This window comes from Marmota marmota, unplaced genomic scaffold (assembly GCF_001458135.2).
Source record: "Marmota marmota marmota unplaced genomic scaffold, marMar, whole genome shotgun sequence".
Taxonomy (NCBI): Eukaryota; Metazoa; Chordata; class Mammalia; order Rodentia; family Sciuridae; genus Marmota; species Marmota marmota.
The window spans coordinates 17,833,100-17,854,613 of NW_025999990.1; the positions used below are offsets into that span (position 1 = coordinate 17,833,100).

Here is a 21,514-nt window from a genome sequence, read left to right on the forward strand (position 1 = left end):
TACGGACTCGACGGAGAAGGTGGCGACGCCCTCCGGAAAGCCTCACATAGGCGCGGCCATGTTTCCCGCGAACGTACGGACTCGGCTGCCGTACGGACTCGACAGCCAAGATGGCGGCGCTTGAGGGAGTTTCAGGAGCTCTGGGAGGGCGACTTACTCGTTTGCTACTGAGCCGTCGCACTGGTCGTGCGCAATAAGAGTACGGTGCCCGGGAGGCGCGACTGTAGCGGAAGTAGCGGTGGGCGCCTTTGCAACCGCCGCGGACGCCGCCGACGCCGCCGCCGGTTTTGTACAGGTTCGCTGGTCGCTAACTGGAGTCACGAGGGGCTGCGCCGGCAGCGGAAACATGGTGAGTACTGGGTCGAGGGAGGGGTTCGGCGGCCCAGGTCGGTGGTGCTGGAACTGGTGGTCCCTGGTAGACGCATTGGGGTTCTGTGGTGAGCAGTAACCGCGAGACTGTGGGCCGAAAGGTGGGGTGCGGGGTGAATCACCTGGGAGTTCTGTGATGAGGCATCACGGGGGTCCGTAGTGGAAGTTTAGTGGGGACTCCAAATGGCAGTTCCGTGGGAAACCGTGAGGCGGGGCTCCTTGGGCAGAGGGGTAGGAGCTTGTGGTGAGCCGGTCGGACGGTCTGTCAGGAGTACGTGGAAACTGTGAGCGGGGCTGGGGACCGCGACGCCAAGCCTGCCGCTGAGCTATTGCGGAGTCTGTGGAGAGCTCGGAATGGAGTTCCGCGAAGACCCCTGGTGGGGGCAGTTTGTTGGCGAGTGAGAGGGTGTTTGTGAGGAGCTGTTAGGGAAATGCGGATAAGATGATGTGCGACTGTCAGTGGGTGACTGAGGGGAGGTCTGGGGCTGAGTGACGAGACGTATCAGCAGAGCAGCGGGGTGTCGGGTTGAGTGATGGGGGTCTGTGGAACCCCGCGGAGAGCTCTCAGGAGGAAGCCTAGGCAGAGTGGGGATCTGAGGTGAGCCGGGATGGAGCTGTAATGGGGGATGAGCCACTGGCCCGGGGCTGGGAGTTGCCACAATGGGGGTGCCCCACAGGAGGGAGATGGTTCAGACCCAGAGCCTCCAGACGCAGGAGAAGACAGCAAGTCGGAGAATGGGGAAAATGCGCCCATCTACTGTATCTGCCGCAAACCGGACATCAACTGCTTCATGATGTGAGCTAGGGAGAGGTGGGTGGGGCAGAGCCCTGGCGAAGTAGGGGCGGCTGTCAGGGCATGCCCCTCACATCTCTGCCCATCTTTGTAGCGGGTGTGACAACTGCAATGAGTGGTTCCATGGGGACTGCATCCGGATCACTGAGAAGATGGCCAAGGCCATCCGGGAGTGGTACTGTCGGGAATGCCGAGGTGAGGAGGGCGGGATGGACAGGGAATGCAGGCTGGGCATTGAGGGAGGAGGAAGAACCATGACTGGAGGCTCATGGGCAGTCGTGGTATATGGCTGTAGGCATAGTGACTCTTGGTCTGTGCTGAGCTGGAATGCAGGCCTCATTGAGAGCAGTAATAGAGGATTCCACAGGAAGGGGCAGCTCTGCCCTCAAGTAGGAGGGCAGAGCAGGTACATTGGATGGTTCTAGAAAGAGGATTAACTCCTTGTTAATCCATCTTGGCCCAACCTTCTGTCCCACAGAGAAGGACCCTAAGCTGGAGATTCGCTATCGGCACAAAAAGTCTCGAGAGCGGGAAGGCAATGAACGGGACGGCAGTGAGCCCCGGGATGAGGGTGGAGGGCGCAAGAGACCTGTCCCAGATCCAGACCTGCAGCGCCGGGCAGGGTCCGGGACAGGGGTTGGGGCCATGCTTGCTCGGGGCTCTGCTTCGCCCCATAAATCTTCTCCACAGCCCTTGGTGGCCACACCCAGCCAGGTGAGTGGCTGCAGTGGTTAGGATGGGTACAGTGGTTCCATCATAGCTGTTTCTAGGTTCCTGATTTCTATTCTGGGCACTGTCTCCTAGCATCACCAGCAGCAGCAGCAGATCAAAAGGTCAGCTCGAATGTGCGGGGAGTGTGAAGCATGCCGGCGCACTGAGGACTGTGGCCACTGTGACTTCTGCCGAGACATGAAAAAGTTTGGGGGGCCCAACAAAATCCGGCAGAAGTGCCGGCTGCGCCAGTGCCAGCTGCGGGCCCGGGTGAGCATGGACAGAGCTGGACAGGGTCAAGTCGGGGTGCATGGCTGGGAGGTACAGGCAGGGCTGTTTGAGGCTAGGAATGGGGGACCAGATGGGATGGAGCCCGATTGTATCCAGACATGTGGGAAAGGGCCTAGCATGTCCACATGAATGCTGCATGAACAGGTATGCTGGGCTGGCAAGTGAACCCCACCAAATCTTGGTGGGTAGGGGGGGGCCAAGTGTTGGCAGGTGGTCAGGCATGTCAGAGTACAATAGGCAGGGCTAAGCCTGTTCTGGTGGTGAGAGAAATGGTGGCAGATATGTCTGGGGAGGCAAAGCAAGGCTAGGGGGGAGGGTTAGGGCAGGGCCACCCTCTGTCTACCTGGGGCTGACCTGGGCCTTCCTCCTGCCGGCACAGGAATCCTACAAGTACTTCCCTTCCTCGGTGAGTCCAGCCCCCCAGGGCGGGGCAGGGCATGCGGGCAGGGCGGTCAGGGCCAGTCCTGAGATTCTGCCCTGCAGCTCTCGCCGGTGACGCCTTCAGAGTCCCTGCCAAGGCCCCGCCGGCCACCACCCACTCAACAGCAGCCACAGCCATCACAGAAGCTGGGGCGCATCCGTGAAGATGAGGGGGCAGTGGCATCATCAGCAGTTAAGGAGCCACCTGAGGCTACAGCCACACCTGAGCCACTTTCTGATGAAGACCTACCACTGGACCCTGACCTGTACCAGGACTTCTGTGCAGGGGCCTTTGATGACCATGGCCTAGTGAGCAGCAGGAGCCTCCCTTGGTGGGAGGATGGCAGTTCTAGAAACAGAGAGATTCCCAAGGGGAGAGTGGAGGTGGAGGGCATATAAGGTTATTGGGAAATAAGCAGGTGATAGGGCTGTCAGGAATGAGGCAAGAGGGTCAGTGCATGCCCTGCTTGCAGCCCTGGATGAGTGACACAGAAGAGTCCCCATTCCTCGACCCTGCCCTACGGAAAAGAGCAGTGAAAGTGAAGCATGTGAAGCGTCGGGAGAAGAAGTCTGAGAAGAAGGTGATGGAGAGGGTAAAATGGTTGTGGGAAGGTAGAGGGTGGGGGGGGGGGGAAGGCAGAAATATTAGATAAGGGGATAAGTGGGAGAAGAGCCAGAAAAGACTAGAATGGAGGGGGAGACAGGACCTGAAGCTGACTTAGATTCCCCCCTGACCTGTCTTAACCACAGAAGGAGGAGAGATACAAGAGACATCGGCAAAAGCAGAAACACAAGGACAAATGGAAACACCCAGAGAGAGCTGATGCTAAGGACCCTGCATCACTACCGCAGTGCCTGGGGCCTGGCTGTGTGCGTGCTGCCCAGCCTGGCTCCAAGTATTGCTCAGATGACTGTGGCATGAAACTGGCTGCCAAGTGAGTCTTTCCTGGCATGGAGGGGTGGGAGGAGGGAGGTAAGAAGTACATAATAGAGCATCACTAGAATTTTCAGTGTATCTACCAGTACCTTTTTACCATTTGGTCAGTCAGTCTCACACCTATCCATATACCCATTTGCCCATCCATTAACCTATCTTTCTGCCCATCCATGTAGCATTAGCCATTCACCTGTTTACTTCCCCTTTCACCATTTCATCACCCTTCCATTTGCTATCCTTTGACCACCTGTTTGCCATCTTCCTTGCCTATACCCCACCCACTGCCCTCCTGCAGCCGCATCTATGAGATCCTTCCCCAGCGCATTCAGCAGTGGCAGCAGAGCCCCTGCATTGCTGAAGAACATGGCAAAAAGCTGCTTGAACGTATTCGCCGGGAGCAGCAGAGTGCCCGCACCCGTCTTCAGGAAATGGAACGCAGATTCCATGAGCTCGAGGCCATCATTCTTCGTGCCAAGCAGCAGGCTGTGCGCGAGGATGAAGAGGTAAGGATGCAGGGAGTATACATTAGGACATGGCTTAGTACCTAATCCCACCTGATCTCATCATTCCTTTCACATCCTGCAGAGCAATGAGAACGACAGTGATGACACAGACCTACAGATCTTCTGTGTCTCCTGTGGGCACCCCATCAACCCACGTGTTGCCTTGCGCCACATGGAGCGCTGCTATGCCAAGGTTGGGGTGTCAACCTGAGGGGATGGATGGTTTGGGAACATGAGTGGGCCCATGGGGGATGGATTTGTTGTTTGGATGGTGACTTGGGAGGGCATGCAGCGCACACCCACAGTTCCTTCCATTTGTGCTCATCCTTTCAGTATGAGAGCCAGACGTCCTTTGGGTCCATGTACCCCACACGCATTGAAGGGTGAGTGAGGTGCCATGAAGAGTTGGGGCTGGATTAAGGGTGGGCTCAGAAATAGAACATGTGGAGCCAGGGCAGGAAATGGGCAGGGGCAAGGATAGGTGGGCCTCTTTTCTTCTCTCTCCCCATTACCTTCTCTCTACTATAAACCACCAGGGCCACAAGACTCTTCTGTGATGTCTATAATCCTCAGAGCAAAACATACTGTAAGCGGCTCCAGGTGCTATGTCCTGAGCACTCTCGGGATCCCAAAGTAAGATTTTTCCTCAGTTTCCTCCATTCTGCCCCTTTCTACCTCAATGTCTCACTTCCATATTTTCCTTCATCAGCTGCCCTTCTTCCTTTCTATGACAACTTCCATTCCCTTCTCTTTCCTTGTCTTATCGCTGCCCTTTCCTCTTTTCACTCTCCCTTCTTCCTCACCATCCTTATTTATCTGTACTCTGGTGTTCCTGCAGGTGCCAGCTGATGAGGTATGCGGTTGCCCCCTTGTACGTGATGTCTTTGAGCTCACAGGTGATTTCTGCCGCTTGCCGAAGCGCCAGTGCAATCGCCATTACTGCTGGGAGAAGCTGCGACGTGCTGAAGTGGACTTGGAGCGTGTACGGGTGGTAGGTTTCAATGATGGATGTGGCTAGGGTCAAGCGGGGCTTTGGGATTCCCCTTCTCATGGCACCTTCCACCCACTTGGCAGTGGTACAAGTTGGACGAGCTGTTTGAACAAGAGCGCAATGTACGCACAGCCATGACAAACCGGGCAGGATTACTGGCCCTGATGCTGCACCAAACCATCCAGCATGACCCACTCACTACCGACCTGCGCTCCAGTGCCGACCGCTGAGCCTACGGATTCAGAGCCCTCACCCTGCATTCCATTTGGGGGAGTGGCCCGGAATCCCCTTTTGTCCATTTCTCCATTATTTGTTTCTTCCATTGTCCCTGAGTTTTCTCCCTGTGCCTATCCACCTTTGACTGCCTAAAGGGTTTCAGAATTTCCCTCTCTCCATTTTCTGTGCCTGGGTGGGACTGTGGAGTCTACTCACCCTTGCTTCCCTTCTCCCCTGGTTTTGTTAATAAAATTTTGAAGAACCAATCAGATAACTCCTGATGGTCTCCATGTGTGTTCCAGTTACAACTGCATTCCCAACCCCTGGATAAGATGGGTGGTGGTATGTCTGTACTCAGGCTGGGCTGCAGCACATGTGTAGGCTGTGAGTATACAGTTGGCATACACTTTATGCTCCCTTGGGCTGTGAGAATATGCCCTGCCAGGGTTGAGCCCAAAGACCTACTCAGTCAGCCTGTAGTCTTGGGTCAGTAGTATCCAGTCAGCAGCCATCCCCTGTGGAAGTAACATTCAGCAGACCAAAGGCACGTTCAGCCTCGTACAGAGGCCATCTCCCCCAAGCCCCTCCTGGAGGACCTGTTTACATCAGGAGCCCACTGTTTGTGCTTGTGCCAGGACCCCATACAGTGCTCTCCCCACTGTGGCTCTTGGGAGGGAGACGCACCCTCACTCCCAGCGCGCCACCGCCCCCTTCCCAGGTTCCCGGGGAGGGAGCTGCTGGTCGGCGGGGGCGGAGAAAGCAGAACTCTCTAGCCCTGGGGAGAGGTTCGCGGGGAGTGGTGAAGAAAGTGTCACCTAGGAAAGGAAGCGCGCAAACCCAAACCGTTGCTTCGCCTCCCCAGCGGACTACTTGTGGAAGAGATCACAGGCACAAATCAAGCGGTTCACTGCCCCCCGTAGGGTAGAACTGGGGTGCGCAGGCGCCACCTGGATGGGCAGCGTGGGTAAGATGCGCCGGCAGGGGAAGCGAGGACCGCCGGCACCACAGCAGGCCCCTCTAGCCTCTGACCCGGGCGCTTGACGCAGTTGGAGACAGTACGCAGGCGCAGCAGATCCTCGACAAGGCGCGCGCCGCTGTGGAGCCTCAGTGCGCAGGCGCGGGAGTCTCCCCTCTAAGGGCACGCGCCGTCAGGGCAGCGCGCAGGTGTCACGTCGTGGGTGGAGCCCGAGGGGCAGGCGGCGGATTTCCGGTTCCGGGAGCAGCGAACGGCCGCGGAGACGACAGCTACTGCTTACGAGAAGACTGCTTCGGAGGAGGAAGAGGAATTAGGGCAGGCGGGACGCGCAGACAGGACCCTCACCATGGGTCCTCAGGCCTAGGGCGGCGGAAGCTACCGGCCTGGTGCCAAGCTGGTGAGATAGCCGTGGGAGTGGAAATGGAGAGCGCTCAGGCGGAAAATGGGAAGGAATTGAGGCTCGGAACCCTGCCGGGGAGGAATGAAAGGTCCTCAGGCTGAGGAGGTGGAGGAATGGCGGCGCCGGAGTATTGAAAGGGAGGTCTGGAAGGATTTAGGTGGAGGACGGGAAGAAATATGGCTCAGAATGCTGACAGGAGTGTCGGGATCCTGGGAAAGAAGACGGAGAAAAATGAGGAAGATCAGAACGCCTAAGGGGAGATATCGGGCTTCTCAAGGAGAGAGAGATGGGGGTTCAGAACGTTGAAAAGAAGAAATAAGGGGCCTTCGGCCTGATGACAAGAAAAAATGTTAGGGTTGGAATACTGAAAGGAAGGAGGAAAACTTCCATGCAGGACTAGAAAGAAGGGGGGGCGGTGTCAGAGGCTGACCAGGGATGTCATGATCCTGGACACAAAGGTGGAGAATATGTGTGTGTTGGGAGAAGTCAGAATTTCTCAGGCTGATAAGAGAAGAATGGAGGTTGAGAAAGTTGAAGGGGAAGAGGGATGACTTTTTGGCTGTAGAGGAGAGACATAGGTTTTTGCTTTGTGCTTGGGGAGGAACTATGGGTCAGAACCCTGAGAGAGGAAAGAAATAACGCTTGCCGAGCTCTTGTGCTGAAGAAGGGGAGACATGGGGGCTTCCAGGCTGAGGAATGGAAAGAATATGGTGGCGCTGGGGTCTGTCTCAGGGAAGGTCTGTGGTGAAAGTTATAACTCTGAAATAGTAGGCTAAGAAGGTATCACATGTGGGGAAGAAATGGAACAGTTAAAACAGTGAAAGAGAAATTGGAAAATTGTGGGTTAAAGAAGCAGGGAATAGGAGTTCAGAACACTAAAATAGTCGACTAAAACCAAGCAAAATGGGGCCTCTTGTACTGAACTTTGCACGTATTAGGGGCAGGTCTTAGGGTGATAAGAGGAAGAATAAGGACTATTAGGTCAAAGACAGCTAGTGTCTTCTGTACGAAGGACAGGTGGAGATGACCGGGGTGGGGGATAAGTTTCTTGGGTTGACAGTGAAGGGAAACTGAGGAAAACGAGAGATAGGTAAGGGAAATGAAAAATGGGGACCAGGCAGAGATACACATGAGAGTTTATTTGTCAGAGCTGACAAATAAAGGCCATCTCTCTATAGTGGAGAGAGGCAAAACAGGCTTGGGTTCCGGGTGGTTAGGGGTTGGGTTGGTATGCGGGAGTGGTGAGCCTTTCTCAGAAACGCCTTTGGGCAGGAAAGTAAAACTTTTTCCTTAAAATGGCTGCCTAGATGCTAAGCAAGGACCTTATATTTCCCCCCATTTTTATTGTTTATTGGGCCCCTTAGGGAACGGGAACATATGTCAATCTTCTGTAACTGCTTCCTGCTGGGAAGGGGCAGCATTTGAGTTGTCAGTAGGGGCTTAGGATGTCATTGAAATGATGATGGAAGTTGAGTGGTGGTGGAATGCTGCCCTTGGCTGCCCAATTTTGGTGAGCTGAGTAGGGAGATAGGCAGTCTATATAGAAGTTCAAAAGGGGAGAAGCTGAGTGCTTCTTTGGGAGGGCCCGTAACCTAAGAAGAGCCAAGGGAAGGAGTTTAGTCCAATCTAAATGTAATTCAAGGGATAATTTAGTGAAAATGTTCTTCAAGGTTCAGTTGGTACATTTCACCTTTCCAGAGGACTGAGGATGATAAGAGATATGAAAATGCCAGGAGATGTTGAGTGCCTTAGCTACAGACCTTGAAATATGGGAAGTAAATTCAGGATGATTATTAGACTGGAGCAAGGAGGTTGAGGACGAATCGAGGAAGAATGTGTTCAATGAGGATGCTGGCCACTGTGGGAGCACACTGTGGTAGGAAAAGTCTCAACCCATCCCGAGAAGGTGTTGATGAGTACCAAGAGAAATTAGTACCGCTTGACGGGGGCATATGGGAGAAATCCACTTGCCAATCAGAGCAAGGGAGCTGTCCTCTTGCCTGGTTTAAAGGGAAGGCAGGTGGGCAGAGATTGGAGGTGGGATTGTCTTTTTGGCAAATTTCACATGAGGCAGAGAGGGTAGAAAGAAATTGTAGGTCTTCTGGAGAGAGTTTAAGGTGGGAAGTGAGAAATTGTTTTAAAGATGTGGTGTTAGGGTGAAAGAGGTTGTGAAGGAAGGTAAGTATCTGTTGAGTGTCAGGTGGGGAAGAATCCATTAGGGAACTAGCAAGGCAGAGGACTGCAGGTGGAGTTCGCTGTTGGAGGGCAGAGTCTGCATTGTTGTTGTCTAGTGTCACAAAGGAGGTGTCTGTCTTATGGGTTTTACAATGTGAGATGCTGATGGCAGTGGGAAGCTTTGAGGCCTGAAGGAGATCAGAGATAAAGGGGGCATTAGTAATTGAGGTTCCTTTGGTGGTAAGGAATCCACTCTCCTTCCAGATAAGATGGGATCTTTCATCAGAGAAACCTGTAGAGATAAAAGGCAATAGGGTGTAAAGAATGTAAGCCCTTATGTGAATGGGCTCGTAGTAGGAAGCAATTGGACTTGAAATATCCAGACAGTATGGTCCACCTTGGAAGCGGGTAATGGGAAAGCACTGGCAGACAGAATAGGGGATGGTCCTAAGGTAAGGGTGAGGATCAGGGGAGCAGCTGGCAAGTCTGGATGGAAGCATATATGAGGGGAGAAGGAAAGCATAGCCCCCAACTTTGTGAGGATGTCCCTTCCCAAAAGGGGAACAGGGCACTGTGAGATGACCAAAAAGGAGTGGGTAAAAATTAGAGAGCCAAAAGTGCAAACAAGGCTAGGTGTCTATAAGGGTTGATAGCAGGCCCCCAGAACTCCTTGAGGACTGAATATGTAGCCCTGGTGTATAGGAGGGAGGACTCAGGCCTACCTGAAATATGCAGAATTACCCTGGTTTCCATTGGAGTGATGGTAATGGTTGGGTGATGGGGACCTGGGACTCGTTAGTCTTCTGTAGCCAGTCCTAAGAGTTGGAAAGAGGAACCAGAAGGGCTCGATGGCCAGGGGCTGCCAAGGAGTCAGGGATAGTCAATGGCCAAGTGTCCCTCTTAATGGCATTTAGGACAAGGGCCTGGAGGCTTGCAAGGCTTGGGACATATAATATGAGTACAGTGACCCATCTGACCACATTTAAAACAGTCCAAGCAGTCCCAAGGGACCCTTCTGTGAGCAAGTGGAACCAGGAACAGATACTGAGGCCGGACTGATGGCTTGAGCGAGCATCTGATATTTCTGCTTCTGGGCCTTCTCATCTCTGTCATTATATACCTTAAAGGCCACTTCTGGAACCTCAGCTTGGGAAGTTAGGGGCCCCCTTTTGAGGTACCTTAGTTCGGCCTTAATATTGGGGGAACTCTGGGAGAAAAGTAGGTCATTAGTAGTTGTCTCCCATCTGGAGTCTCAGGGTCCAGATTAGTATATTGTAATATAGCCTTAGGTGATTTAAAAATGCTGAAGGTTTTCATTCTTATCTTGGATGACTTCCTGGAGGTTTTTATAATTGATATCCTTATAGGCTGCCTTTTTAAGTCCTGCCATGAGGCAAGTAATTAATTGGTTTCTACTAGTTACTCCTCCAGGCGAATTATAATCCCAGTTGGGGTTCCGATCAGGGACCGCTTCAATGCCAGTCTGGTGGGCAGGGAAGGTCTGATGTACCTCATCAACATAATTTCTAGCTTGTTCCCAAACTTGCCTGAACTTCTCATGCAGGAGGGTGTTAGAAAAGATCATATGGACGTCATTGAAGGTCAAATCAAATGATTGAGTCAGATATGGAACTCTTTGATATATGTGGTGGGGCTTGAAGCAAAGGACTCAAGCCACTTTTCTATCTGTGAAAGATCTGAGAGAAAGGCACATGAATCCAGATTACACCGTCTTCCCCAGCCCTCTTGTGGACAGGACACAGAGATGCAGGTTGGGCAGTGGCAGCCTATGTAGCAGGAGGAGTGAAGGGTGGAGGGGCCGAGGGGACATTTGCTGTGGCAGCTTCATCAGAAAGAGAATTGTGGTATGGTGGGGACACATCCACTGGGTTGAAGAAGGAGGAGTCCTGGGTAGGATTTTCTGTCCCTTTGGAAGCAGGAGTAGAGGAGATGAGAGCTAAGGGGACTTGTGCAAAAGAGCAAGTATTGCAGAGACAGGGCTTAGAATGTAGAGAAGAGAAGGCCTGAATATATGTTATCTCTTTCAATTTTCCTGAACGCTCTCAATATTTAAAAAGATCTCTTATAATATTGGGATCTGGAGTGCTGTTAAGCAGCCATTTAGAGTCATTATCCAGTGGATAATGAGGCCAGATCTATTTGTACACAAACAGATAATTTGGGGGGGCATTAGGTCTGGGCAGGGAGAGAGAGAGGGAGAAAGAGCGAGATACCTTAGGTTAGCCAAGTAGCAGCCTAGGGGACTATGGGAGGGAATGGATGAGGAGGAGCTGCCCATGGTGAGACGCAGGAGGTGAGTTTAGAGGAGGAGCATCCCCCAGTCTCCAGTATCACCTAGTCAAGAGGACAGTTATGCTCAGGGTGTTGTTGCCATTACTGGGTAAATGTTGGGGCAGGAGCCTGTAGAGGCACTTGGTCGTCCCACTAGGACTACATAGTAGGGGCAGAAGCCCGTAGAGATTAACCCAAGGTCGAGAGGTAGTCTCACCAGGAACGACTCCCAGTCGCCCTCGGTGGTTTTTTTTTTTTTTTTCTCAAAACCCAGAGCCCAAATAAAAGACCACCTATAGACTCGTTAGACAGTAGGGATCAGCTGCAGCTGTGAAAGGTGTGGCTAGGGGTGCCCCCCACCACACGGTAACTCTGGAAATACGTCATGTTCAGTGGTCATTTCCCGGGACCCATAGATTGCTTAAGTCCCAGAAACAGAAGTCTTAACTGGAATGTCCGGTGGTGGGTGTGGAGAAAGTGTTCAGCAGAATGGAGGATCTGGTCCCACAATAGAATTCATATTGGGGCCTGGAGGTGCTCATTGACCCTCAAAGAGGGGAGTGGGCACACCGGGAAACCAATTCCAGGTTTTGACACCAAAATGAAGGGAAATTGAGGAACGAGAGACAGGTAAGCAAGAAATGAAAGACAGAGACCAGGCAGAGATACACACAAGAGTTTGTCAGAGCTGATGAATAAAGGCCATCTCTCTATAGTGGAGAGAGGCAAAACAGGCTTGATTTCCGGGACTTTTATGGGGCAGGCTCAGAAATCAGAGCTGGGCGGATCCTAATGTGGGTGGTTAGGGGTTGGTTGCTATGGGGGAGTGGTGAGCCTTTCTCAGAAACACTCTTGGACAAGAAAGCGAAACTTTTTCCTTAAAATGGAGGCTGTCACTTAAGATGGCTGTCTTGATGCTAAGCAGGGACCTTATAGGCAGTGAATGAAATGATGGGCTTTCAGTTTGAAGATGAAGAGAAGTAGGGAATCAGTACACTGAAGATTGAGAGCAGTGGAGGCTAGCAAGTCAAGGAACAGGAGGAATGAGGAGCTCTTGGGCCCAGGACAGGGAAGAAGGGTGAGAATGGAGGATTTTCTCATATGTGTGTGCAGCTGTCTGCTGTGGCAGGTCCTAGGTTTCAGGCATGCATTATAGGATATCAGTTATTTGTGTGGCCTGGGGCAGTTTGCCCTTCCTGAAGCCTTGGTTTCTCCTATACCCTCCTCTTCCCACACCTTACAGGCTGCTACTACATTCGGAAGCCTCCATGGCTGAAGACTGGCTGGACTGCCCAGCCCTGGGCCCTGGCTGGAAACGTCGTGAGGTCTATCGCAAGTCAGGGGTCACATGTGGACGTTCAGACACCTATTACCAGAGGTAATAGATGGGTTGTGGTCAGAATTGGGTGGGGTTAAACCTGGTTAGGGGCAGGGTAAAAGGGTGTGGTTAACTTTGTGGGTGGAGTTTAAATTATACATATAGTCAGTCCTTATTATTCAAAGTTTTCATATTTGCAAATTCACCTATTTAATAAAATTTATTTGACCAAAGTCAATACGGTGCTTTCGTGGTTATTCACAGGCATTCACAGAGCAGTGAAAAATTTGAGTCACCCAATGCACATGTTCCCAGCCAAGGTTGAACAAGGCCTTTTTGTTTCAGTTTCCATATTGTAAACAAGCATTCCTTTTTGTGGTCTATTTAGTGCCATATTTTTTCCCATTTTCATGCTATTTTGTTGGTGGTTTAACTGTTTAAAATAAAGCCTGAATATATAGTGCTGAAGTACCGTCTAGTGTTGAGTGCAAGAAGGCTGTGATGTGCTTTGCCCAGAAAATACGTGTCAGATAAGCTTCCTTCAGGCATGAATTAAAAACGTTGTTATCTGTGACTTCAATGTTATGGACCCAAAATACTGTATAAACATATACCGTACATCCAGAAAAAGAAGAGGAAACTTGTATGTGAGGACACACTGGGAAGTAAAAAAAGTAACATTTGTGGTACTTAATGAAGCTGTGGAAAAGATTTAGGAAAGCAGCTAAATCTGTGAATCCATGAAATGATGAGCAATAAAGCATAGTGAATAGCACTGTTATGAGAAACACCAGAAAGATACGTTATCCAGCATTGGGAAAATATAAACCCATCTCAGCTAGTGCTGGTTGGCTTGCACATTTTAAAAGATTATTGATATGGTATGAAAATTGTTTAAATTGCATGTAGTGCAGGAGCTACAGATGAGGAGTGGGGGTGGGAATCTGGAAAATACTTACAAAGTGTTATATGAGAAAAGGTTTATATAGAAGAAGGTTTTTAATGCCAGTGAGACTGATTTGTTTTGATGGAACAGTGGTAAGCCAATCTGTGTGATGAAAACAGCCTCCAAATCCCCCGGCTTTGAGACATTCAAAACCTAAGCAATAATTTGTAAGAAAAATAAGGTGTCTTTAAACAGAAACACATTAAAAAGGATTATATTTTGATCATTGAATAAAAATGAGGCCAAAGACTTGCTGGACCCTAACCCTGTTTTGGTCCCACGGACCAGTGTTTTCTTACTAATTCTGGGTTCTTGGCAGTTTTATAGAACATAACTACCAGGAATAATGAGAATTGACTGTAATTACATATACAGATGTTTATAAACCTTTTACATATGTTTTAGAATTATTAACAATACAGTTAACTAAGCTTTTTACTCTAATTTTCTTTTTGTATTAAAGTTTACATTTCCCTAGAGGAAAATAGTAAAACTGCAAATATGATTGCTTTCCTTTTATGTTTAGTTCTAATTTTTTCACATATTTACATACTTGTATTAACCTCTCAAAACTTAAAAGTTTAATTGTCAGGAATTATAAGGGATCCAAGATTTTACCCTACTTTGGATAAGATAACAAGTGAATGAATGCTGATAGGAAATATGAGACTCCTGGGTCAGAAATGAAAGAATTTATTACATCAGCAACAGGATCCAGTGCCAGTTCCCTGAATCCCAATTCCCACAGTGAATGAAGAGGGCTAAATAGCATATGCACTGCATGTCAGTGGGTTGTATTATAGAAAAGAAACCCTGAGCTTATTTTATAATATTAAGACAGTATGCTTTCCTCTTCCTCCAGAAGGAGACCCTGTCTTATCTTCCAAGGTCTGTCTTAGAAACATCCTTGAAAAAATAGTTTATTACAAAGGACAACTGATGCCTCTTATGAGACATGCAGAAATGGAGACTCACGGAGTAACCTTCCAGTATCTCAGCATCAACTACTTGGCACTTTATATTTTATGTACTCTTTTTTTTTTTTTTGGTACTGGGGATTGAACCCAGGGGTGCTTTACTACTAAGCTACGTCCCAAGCCTTTTAAACTTTTTAAATTTTGAGACAGGGTCTTGCTGGTTTGCTTAGGAACTTGTTAAGTTGGCTGGCCTCAAACTTAGAATCCTCCTTTTTCAAAATTCTGATTCGCTGGGATTGCAGACGTGTGTCACTGCACCTGGATGTACTTAATATTTTTATGTGCTTTTTTTAAAATATTTTTTTTTTAGTTGTTGATAGACCTTTATTTTATTTATTTATATGTGGTGCTGAGAATTAAACCCAGTGCCTCACACAGGCAAGTGCACTACCGTTGAGCCCCAGCCCCAGTCCTTTATGTGCTTTTTAAACATTTCTGTTAGAATTTTCTTTGCTTGATTATGCATTTGGTATATAATACTTAAATATTTACATGTTATGTATTTGTGTTCTTATTTGTGTTAATTTTTACTCATAAAAAGTATTTTCAATACCATTAGTGCCATGTGTCTGTATTTTATACAGTCGTGTTAGTGATGGGAATACATTAGGAGAAATGCATTATTAGGTGATTTTATTACACAAACCTCATGGAGTACAGTTTTCACAAATTTAGATTGTATAACCTCTACATGCCTAGGCTGAGGAGTGTGTTCTGAGAAATGTGTCATTAGAGGATTTCATCATGTGAACCTTATGGAATGTACTTCTACAAACTAGGCTATCCCCCCCTCAAACCTTCCCACAGGGAAGAGGACTGGGGATTGAACCCAGAGGCTCACACATGCCAGCACAAGTACTCTACTAAAGAGCTGCATTACCAACCTTTTTTATTTTATTTTGAAACAGGGTCTTGCTAAGTTGCCGAGACTGGCCTTGGACTTGAGATCCTCCTGACCCAGCCTCCTGAGTAACTGGGATTATGTAGGAATGCACCACTGTGCCTCACCATGCAATATAGTCTACGGGATAATGTTTATATATGCCGTTTGTGGTTGATCCTTGTGCAGTGCATAACTATGTATGCTGAATCCTGTTGCTCCTAAGGCTATGATAAAATGAGATCAAATCAAACACAAGAGAAAATGATGAAATTGAGAAATGCAGCAAATGTGAGAGATGAGGCTGCTGCTGTCCCCACATGGTGTACTGTTTTAAAGGAAACTAAAAAAAGTAGGAATGCACTCTAAAATAATGATAAAATGTGCAGCAAAGGGGCTGGGGATATAGCTCAATGGTAGAGTGCTTTCCTAGCAAGTGAAATCCTGGGTTCAATCCCACTACCACACACAAAAATAGCAAGTACATAAACCAGGAGTAGTCATTTATTAAGTATATTTATTAAGTAGTACATACTGTATGTAATTATATGGGCTATACAGCTGGCAGTGCTGTAGGTTTGTGTACATCAGCGTCACCATAAAAATGAGTAATGTGTTTTGCTTGACATTACAATGGCCATGATGTCACTAGGTAATCGATTTTTCAGCTCTATTATAATCTTTATTGGACCATCTTACAATGTACGATCTGCTGTGGACTGAAACGTCATTATATAGCTCATGACTGTAGTATTTATTAATGTTTGTAAACATGCTGATATTTTTATTCATCTGTCCCTTTTACTCACAGTTGGTTGGGGTGGGATCTGGATGGGGCTCACAGGCCAATTCCAGGGTGCCTCTTGAATCCCACTAGCTCTGTAGGAGGGTGAGCTGGGTGGAACTACATTGGCTTCATCTTGGTGCCAACTCATCCTGACCCATCCTCAGCCCCACAGGAGACAGGATCCGAAGCAAAGTTGAGCTGACTCGATACCTGGGCCCTGCATGTGACCTCACCCTCTTCGACTTCAAACAAGGCATCTTGTGCTATCCAACCCCCAAGGTACTTCACAATGTATCCAGGCAAGGGTAACTGTGCCACCTGACACCCATGCACTGATCCACATTCCTCCTGCCCTCACTCATCTTCAGGTCCAATCTGTGGCTGTCCCCAGCAAGAAGCGAAAAAAGCCTGCAAGATCGGCCAAAACTCGGAAACGTCAGGTTGCACCCCAGAGGACTGAGATCAGGAAGGAGAGAAAGGAAAGGAAAGAGACCCAAAAGGATGAGACCAAGGCTGATACTGACACAATCCCAGCTTCATTCCCTGCACCTGGGTGAGTATTGGCCTAAAGTGAACCAGATGGGAGAGATTTGTGATGGTACTGTTAAGGCCCCATATCTGTCTTTTCCATCGCAGGTGCTGTGAGAACTGTGGAATCAGCTTCTCAGGGGATGGTACTGGAAGGCAGCGGCTCAAGACATTGTGCAAAGACTGCCGAGGTGAGTGGCCCCCTAGGATGGGACATAAAAAACATGAGCCAGGACAGGCCCAGTGTCAGGCTAGGCTGGAAGTTGAGGAGACTACTGGCATGGGTGGAGGTTGGATGTTGGAAGTATGAAGCATGGGTACAAGTTGAATATGGAAGTCAGGGCTGAGGTGGTGGGTAAGGCCAGGTGTCGGTTGCTCCTTTCCCATTTCTCTCTCTCCCTCTCCCCCAGCACAGAGAATTGCCTTCAACCGCGAGCAGAGAATGTTTAAGGTAAGTACATGTGCTTCCTCTTCACAACCCTGCAGTAGGACCAAGATGTGATGAAGCTGGTGGAGGGTGTGATGGGTCAGTCATAGAGCCATAGGGTGCAGGAATCCTTTTATAGGGAACTGTGGATTGGTTACCAACTCAGTGATGGGAATTAATTGGGGTATCTGTCAATAGATATTGTGATGAAGTCAACAGGGAACCAGTAGACATAGTAGTGGTTTCAGTATGGGCAGCTAATCTATATTTATTAGATAATAGTGATGGGAGCTAGTGTCAGATCAGCAGACATGGGAGAGCAGGGGGCTTGGAGCCACCCTATTTAGGCCTGTAACCTCACCTCACCATTTCTGGCAGCGTGTGGGCTGTGGAGAGTGTACAGCCTGTCGGGTAACTGAAGACTGTGGGGCCTGCTCCACCTGCCTCCTGCAGCTACCCCATGATGTGGCCTCAGGGCTGTTCTGCAAGTGTGAGAGGAGACGCTGCCTCCGGATTGTGCAGAGGGTGAGTTGGGCAGGTGGGGTGGGCCCAAGGCTCACCCCAGCCCCTGGCCCTCATAGCCCTGACCCCATGCATCACACCTCCGGCCCCCCCCCACAGAGCCGAGGGTGTGGAGTGTGCCGGGGCTGTCAGACCCAAGAGGACTGTGGCCATTGCCGAGTCTGCCTTCGCCCTCCCCGCCCTGGTCTCAGGCGCCAGTGGAGGTGTGTGCAGCGGCGCTGCCTTCGGGTGAGTCAGGCTGGAGGGACCAGCACTGGCCTGGCCGGGCCAGAGCTCGTTCTGTTATTAAAGTTGCCACTGCTGCTGCTGCTTCCTCCCAACCTGGCCTTGCCTAACTCATGTCTTTCTTTTCCCTCCCACCCCACATTCACCTCCCTGACCTCACCTACCTGTCTTTATATGCCAGCACCTTGCTCACTGCCACCATCGCCATCATTGGCGATGTCAGTAACACCTCCCCTAGCGGTGACTCCCCATGCTGTGAGTGCCCCACAGCACACACTTTCTACCTGTCCCATGCATGCTTTCTGCACTTTAAGGGGTTCTGTGTTCGCCTGGTGCCATGAAGCCCTAATCAACTCTTTTGGCTGTCTCCCAGGGTAAACGTAGATGCCACAGGGGAGGCCGTGACTCCAAGATGGCTGCCCGACGACACTCTCGAGCTCAGCCAGTGCCTATTCTTCCCACACTGCAGCCTCCAGACCCCCCAGAGCCCATGGAGCTGGTAAGATTTCAGTGGGCAGGGGAAAGCACAACCTTCACCTTATCCCAGTATCTGCCCTGACCTCGCCCCATTTGCCTCTGCAGCACAACAACTCCCCGGTGCCCTCACCTCCTGCTGAGTTCATCTATTACTGTGTAGACGAGGACGAGCTAGTGAGTGGCCCTACCCTACCTGGATAAGCCTAGACTCTCAAGATGCTTGGTTAACCCAAGGAAGGAGATGGGTACCAGGATGGGATGAGCAATAATGGAGGGGAGGAATGACATGGGATCAGCAGGTGCAGTGAGAGTGCCTAATGTCAGATGAACCAACACTTGGTGGTTAATGCAGGACCAGCACACCCATGATAGGGCTGATAGAGGAGCAGGTAGCATAGTGACTGGAGTTCATGTAGGATGAGCAGACATAGCTGACATGGTGATTGAAGCCAGTGGGGTCAGCAGAATCCTGCTGGAAGTGAGGAATCAAAGACAGCGTTGATAGCTGCACTGTGATGGAGCATCCATAGTTCTAATGTTATCGGACTTGCAGACACTGATTTATGGCAAATGGGAAGTCAGCAGGTTGAGATTAGTGTGCAGCTGGTTCCCTTGATAGAGCTAAAAGAACACCAGAAATAGTAGTGGAATGGGTGTTGAGGATGGCCTCTCCTAGTCCTAGTGACAGCACCACCATTCCCCCCCACCCAGCAGCCCTACACGAACCGCCGGCAGAACCGCAAGTGCGGGGCCTGTGCAGCCTGCCTACGGCGGATGGACTGTGGCCGCTGCGACTTCTGCTGCGACAAGCCCAAATTCGGGGGCAGCAACCAGAAGCGCCAGAAGTGTCGTTGGCGCCAATGCCTGCAGTTTGCCATGGTGGGTGGGGCAGAGGAAGGGTTAGGTGGAGGGGATAGGTTGGGCCAGGCACCCCAGTGTCTGAGAGTGGCGGGCAGGCCTGGTAGGTGGTTGGGTGGTACAGTGGCTCTGGCAAAGAATTAGCAGACCTTGTGCTGGGGTAGGAGTCTAGGTGGCACTGGCATTGCTAATGGAAACTGGTAGGCTCAGTGATAAGGGCTCATGTAAGTAGATTTCTGTGCTGGGAGTAATGGGAGGTTAGTATACACACTGAACAGTGCAGGGTGGATGGGGCCAGTCAAGGCAGTAGGTGGCCATAGTACTCCTATCTTTCCTTACAGAAGCGGCTGCTGCCCAGTATTGGGTCAGAGTCCGAGGAGGGAGCAGGATCACCTCTACTTCACCCTCGTCGAAAGAGACCAGGTTCTGTTCAACGGCCCCATCTGGCCCCCACCCTGAAGCCCCCTTTGGCTACTCGCACAGCCCGACCAGGCCGGGCTCAGCCTCCAATGAAACAGGAAGCAGGTGCTAGCTTTGTACTGCCCCCTCCTGGCACTGACCTTGTGTTTTTACGGGAGGGTGCCAGCAGTCCTGTGCAGGTGCCTGGCCCTGCTACAGCTTCCACAGAAGCCCCATTGCAGGTGAGAGTCCCATCTTATCCTCCCTTTACTATCCCACTCAGCCTGATGTCAGGGTGCTAAGACCAAGTCTGCCACCATCCTCCCTCATGCAGGAAGCCCAGTGCTCTGGCCTGAGTTGGGTTGTGGCCTTACCTCAGGTAAAGCAAGAGAAAGCAGATGCCCAGGAAGAGTGGACATCGGATATAGCTGTCCTGACTTCTCCCACATTGCAACCTGGCTGCCCTAGCAAGGTGGGAACAGTGATGGGTGTTCTTTTGGTGCCATAGTGGGATGGTCTATAAGCAGAGTAGTGGTGAACCATGATGGTGGCACTGTGAGCAGGGTAGGTGCAACTAGATACCCACTTTCAGTTCAATTAACAGGAAAATGAAGGCTAGTGAAGAATGGGAAAGATTTGTAGGCAGAAAGGTGGCATTTCTGTGCTAAACTATGATGGAAGTGGGATCTGTCAACACAGTGACCATTTGGCTGACAGACTTTCCTTAGGCCAATCCTATCCTTCTAACCACTGCCCTTCCCCTGCTTCTCTCAGGCAATAGACCTGTGCCTGCCATCTGTGAAGCAAGAGCCACCTGACCCTGAGGAGGGAAAGGAGGAGAACAAGGATGGCTGTGTCTCCGAATCGGCCCCAGAGGAGGAGATGGCAGGAGGGCCTGGCACGCCCGTGGTCAGTGCTGGGGGATGCCCTATCTTGCCCTGACCTTGTCTTAGCCCCTCCAGCCATGTTGATCCATGATGTTAATTCTTCCCTAGATCACGGAGATTTTCAGCCTGGGTGGAACCCGCTTCCGGGACACAGCAGTCTGGTTGCCAAGGTGTGCCCCACACAGTGAGGGGTGGGGATGGGGAGGGTGCCTGCCAGATGTGGACCCTGAGTTTTGAAAGTACAGCCAGCAATTTGGGTACAGAAGGAGATGAAGACCCACACTCACTATACTGTTCACTACTGGTCAGGTGACAGGGTTTGCACAATACCCTAGAACTTTTTCCAGAGTCTCGGCCCAGTAGTGTTCCAAGTCAAGGTCTACTTTGGTGGGAGGGGGAGAAGACCTGATGCCATGTGATGAGATTGAAAGAAAAAGAAAGATTAGGAGAGTCTGGTGCCTACCTCTCTAAGAAAATTCTGTAGGGGTCAGACTTGATATATAAACTCTTATTCAGAAAAACAGCCTTTGGAGTCTCCCAGAGACCCCTTGGTAGGCTGTCTCCTAAAGATGAGAAGAGCATATATCACAGAAATGACATTGGGCTAGCCTGGGCAGTGAGGTTGGTAGAGGCTCTGGGTCCTGATCTGGGTCTGTGAGCTGGGTTCACACTCAGTTGTGTGACCTCTGGCTTGTCTTGTGCCTCCTGGAGTAGCCTTTGTAGAAGGGCTCAGGCTACCTCCCTTGAGCCTTTCTTGTTGAGATTACTGTTTCAGCTGCTGAACAAAATTCCCTTTAGACCTGGCAATAGGATGAAGGGTAGGTTCCTATAAGAACTGGGATGGCTGAAGGAGGACCATGGCATGCTGCCTCCTACAGAAGGTTGACAGGCCCTGCACAGAACCCCCAGACACAGGCAACAGAATCCAGTGCAAGCACTGGATTCCCCTGTTCCTATAAACCAGATCCGTCTGTACCTGGGAGAGAGTTACTAACTGAGCCCCTGCTGGGTGTATAGTAGTGTAGAGAGATCCTACTCTAATTACACTGAGCCCTGTAAGGCTTGCCCTTCAGAAGAGACAGGATCCCTACCTGCAGGGAGCTTATCATTCCCTGGGCATAATGAAATCATTACATGCTACAGGGTAGGTGTTGGGCTGTCAGTATTGGTGGTTTTTAGAAGAAAGAAAGAGGTATAGGATGATTAAGG

At 50.3% G+C, this 21,514-nt stretch overlaps 2 protein-coding genes across 17 annotated transcripts in view; both read left to right on the forward strand.

Annotated features, from left to right (window-relative positions):
• Window positions 1–97: 97 nt before the first annotated feature.
• Cxxc1 (CXXC finger protein 1) lies at window positions 98–5,497 on the forward strand. Of its 2 annotated transcripts, none has more exons than XM_048806216.1 (15): window positions 98–349; window positions 1,047–1,165; window positions 1,257–1,357; window positions 1,641–1,876; window positions 1,967–2,143; window positions 2,544–2,570; window positions 2,648–2,893; window positions 3,058–3,177; window positions 3,335–3,519; window positions 3,817–4,024; window positions 4,107–4,217; window positions 4,358–4,407; window positions 4,561–4,657; window positions 4,863–5,015; window positions 5,099–5,497. In XM_048806216.1, exons 1-15 carry the CDS (start codon window positions 347–349, stop codon window positions 5,243–5,245), a joined length of 1,980 nt encoding a protein of 659 aa, XP_048662173.1. In that variant the 5' UTR covers window positions 98–346; the 3' UTR covers window positions 5,246–5,497. The 2 variants fall into 2 exon arrangements, with proteins under 2 accessions (XP_048662173.1, XP_015337863.1); XM_015482377.2 differs by having other exon boundaries at window positions 99–349; window positions 3,058–3,165.
• A 917-nt stretch (window positions 5,498–6,414) lies between these two features.
• Mbd1 (methyl-CpG binding domain protein 1) overlaps window positions 6,415–21,514 on the forward strand; it is a 28,358-nt gene continuing 13,258 nt past the window's right edge. For 3 of the 15 annotated variants that reach the window (XM_015482382.2, XM_015482378.2, XM_048806219.1), the window contains exons 1-15: window positions 6,419–6,604; window positions 12,318–12,452; window positions 16,147–16,261; window positions 16,351–16,535; window positions 16,619–16,701; window positions 16,921–16,961; window positions 17,316–17,462; window positions 17,559–17,687; window positions 18,058–18,183; window positions 18,267–18,335; window positions 18,873–19,040; window positions 19,361–19,660; window positions 19,753–19,890; window positions 20,193–20,327; window positions 20,414–20,475. In XM_015482382.2, the coding sequence (XP_015337868.1) occupies window positions 12,343–12,452; window positions 16,147–16,261; window positions 16,351–16,535; window positions 16,619–16,701; window positions 16,921–16,961; window positions 17,316–17,462; window positions 17,559–17,687; window positions 18,058–18,183; window positions 18,267–18,335; window positions 18,873–19,040; window positions 19,361–19,660; window positions 19,753–19,890; window positions 20,193–20,327; window positions 20,414–20,475 (1,808 nt within the window). In that variant the 5' untranslated portion in view covers window positions 6,419–6,604; window positions 12,318–12,342. Of the gene's footprint in view, window positions 6,605–12,317; window positions 12,453–16,146; window positions 16,262–16,350; window positions 16,536–16,618; window positions 16,702–16,920; window positions 16,962–17,315; window positions 17,463–17,558; window positions 17,688–18,057; window positions 18,184–18,266; window positions 18,336–18,872; window positions 19,041–19,360; window positions 19,661–19,752; window positions 19,953–20,192; window positions 20,328–20,413; window positions 20,476–21,514 lie in introns of all 15 variants that reach the window. The other 12 variants (XM_048806221.1, XM_015482379.2, XM_015482384.2 and 9 more) reach the window with 10 other exon arrangements.

What these genes read in the sequence shown, in the direction of transcription:
- Cxxc1 (XM_048806216.1), top strand. An exon ending in CCTTTGATGACCATGGCCTA is followed by an intron (nt 2,894 to 3,057) that starts GTGAGCAGCAGG and finishes CCCTGCTTGCAG; the next exon opens with CCCTGGATGAGTGACACAGA. An exon ending in TACCCCACACGCATTGAAGG is followed by an intron (nt 4,408 to 4,560) that starts GTGAGTGAGGTG and finishes ATAAACCACCAG; the next exon opens with GGCCACAAGACTCTTCTGTG.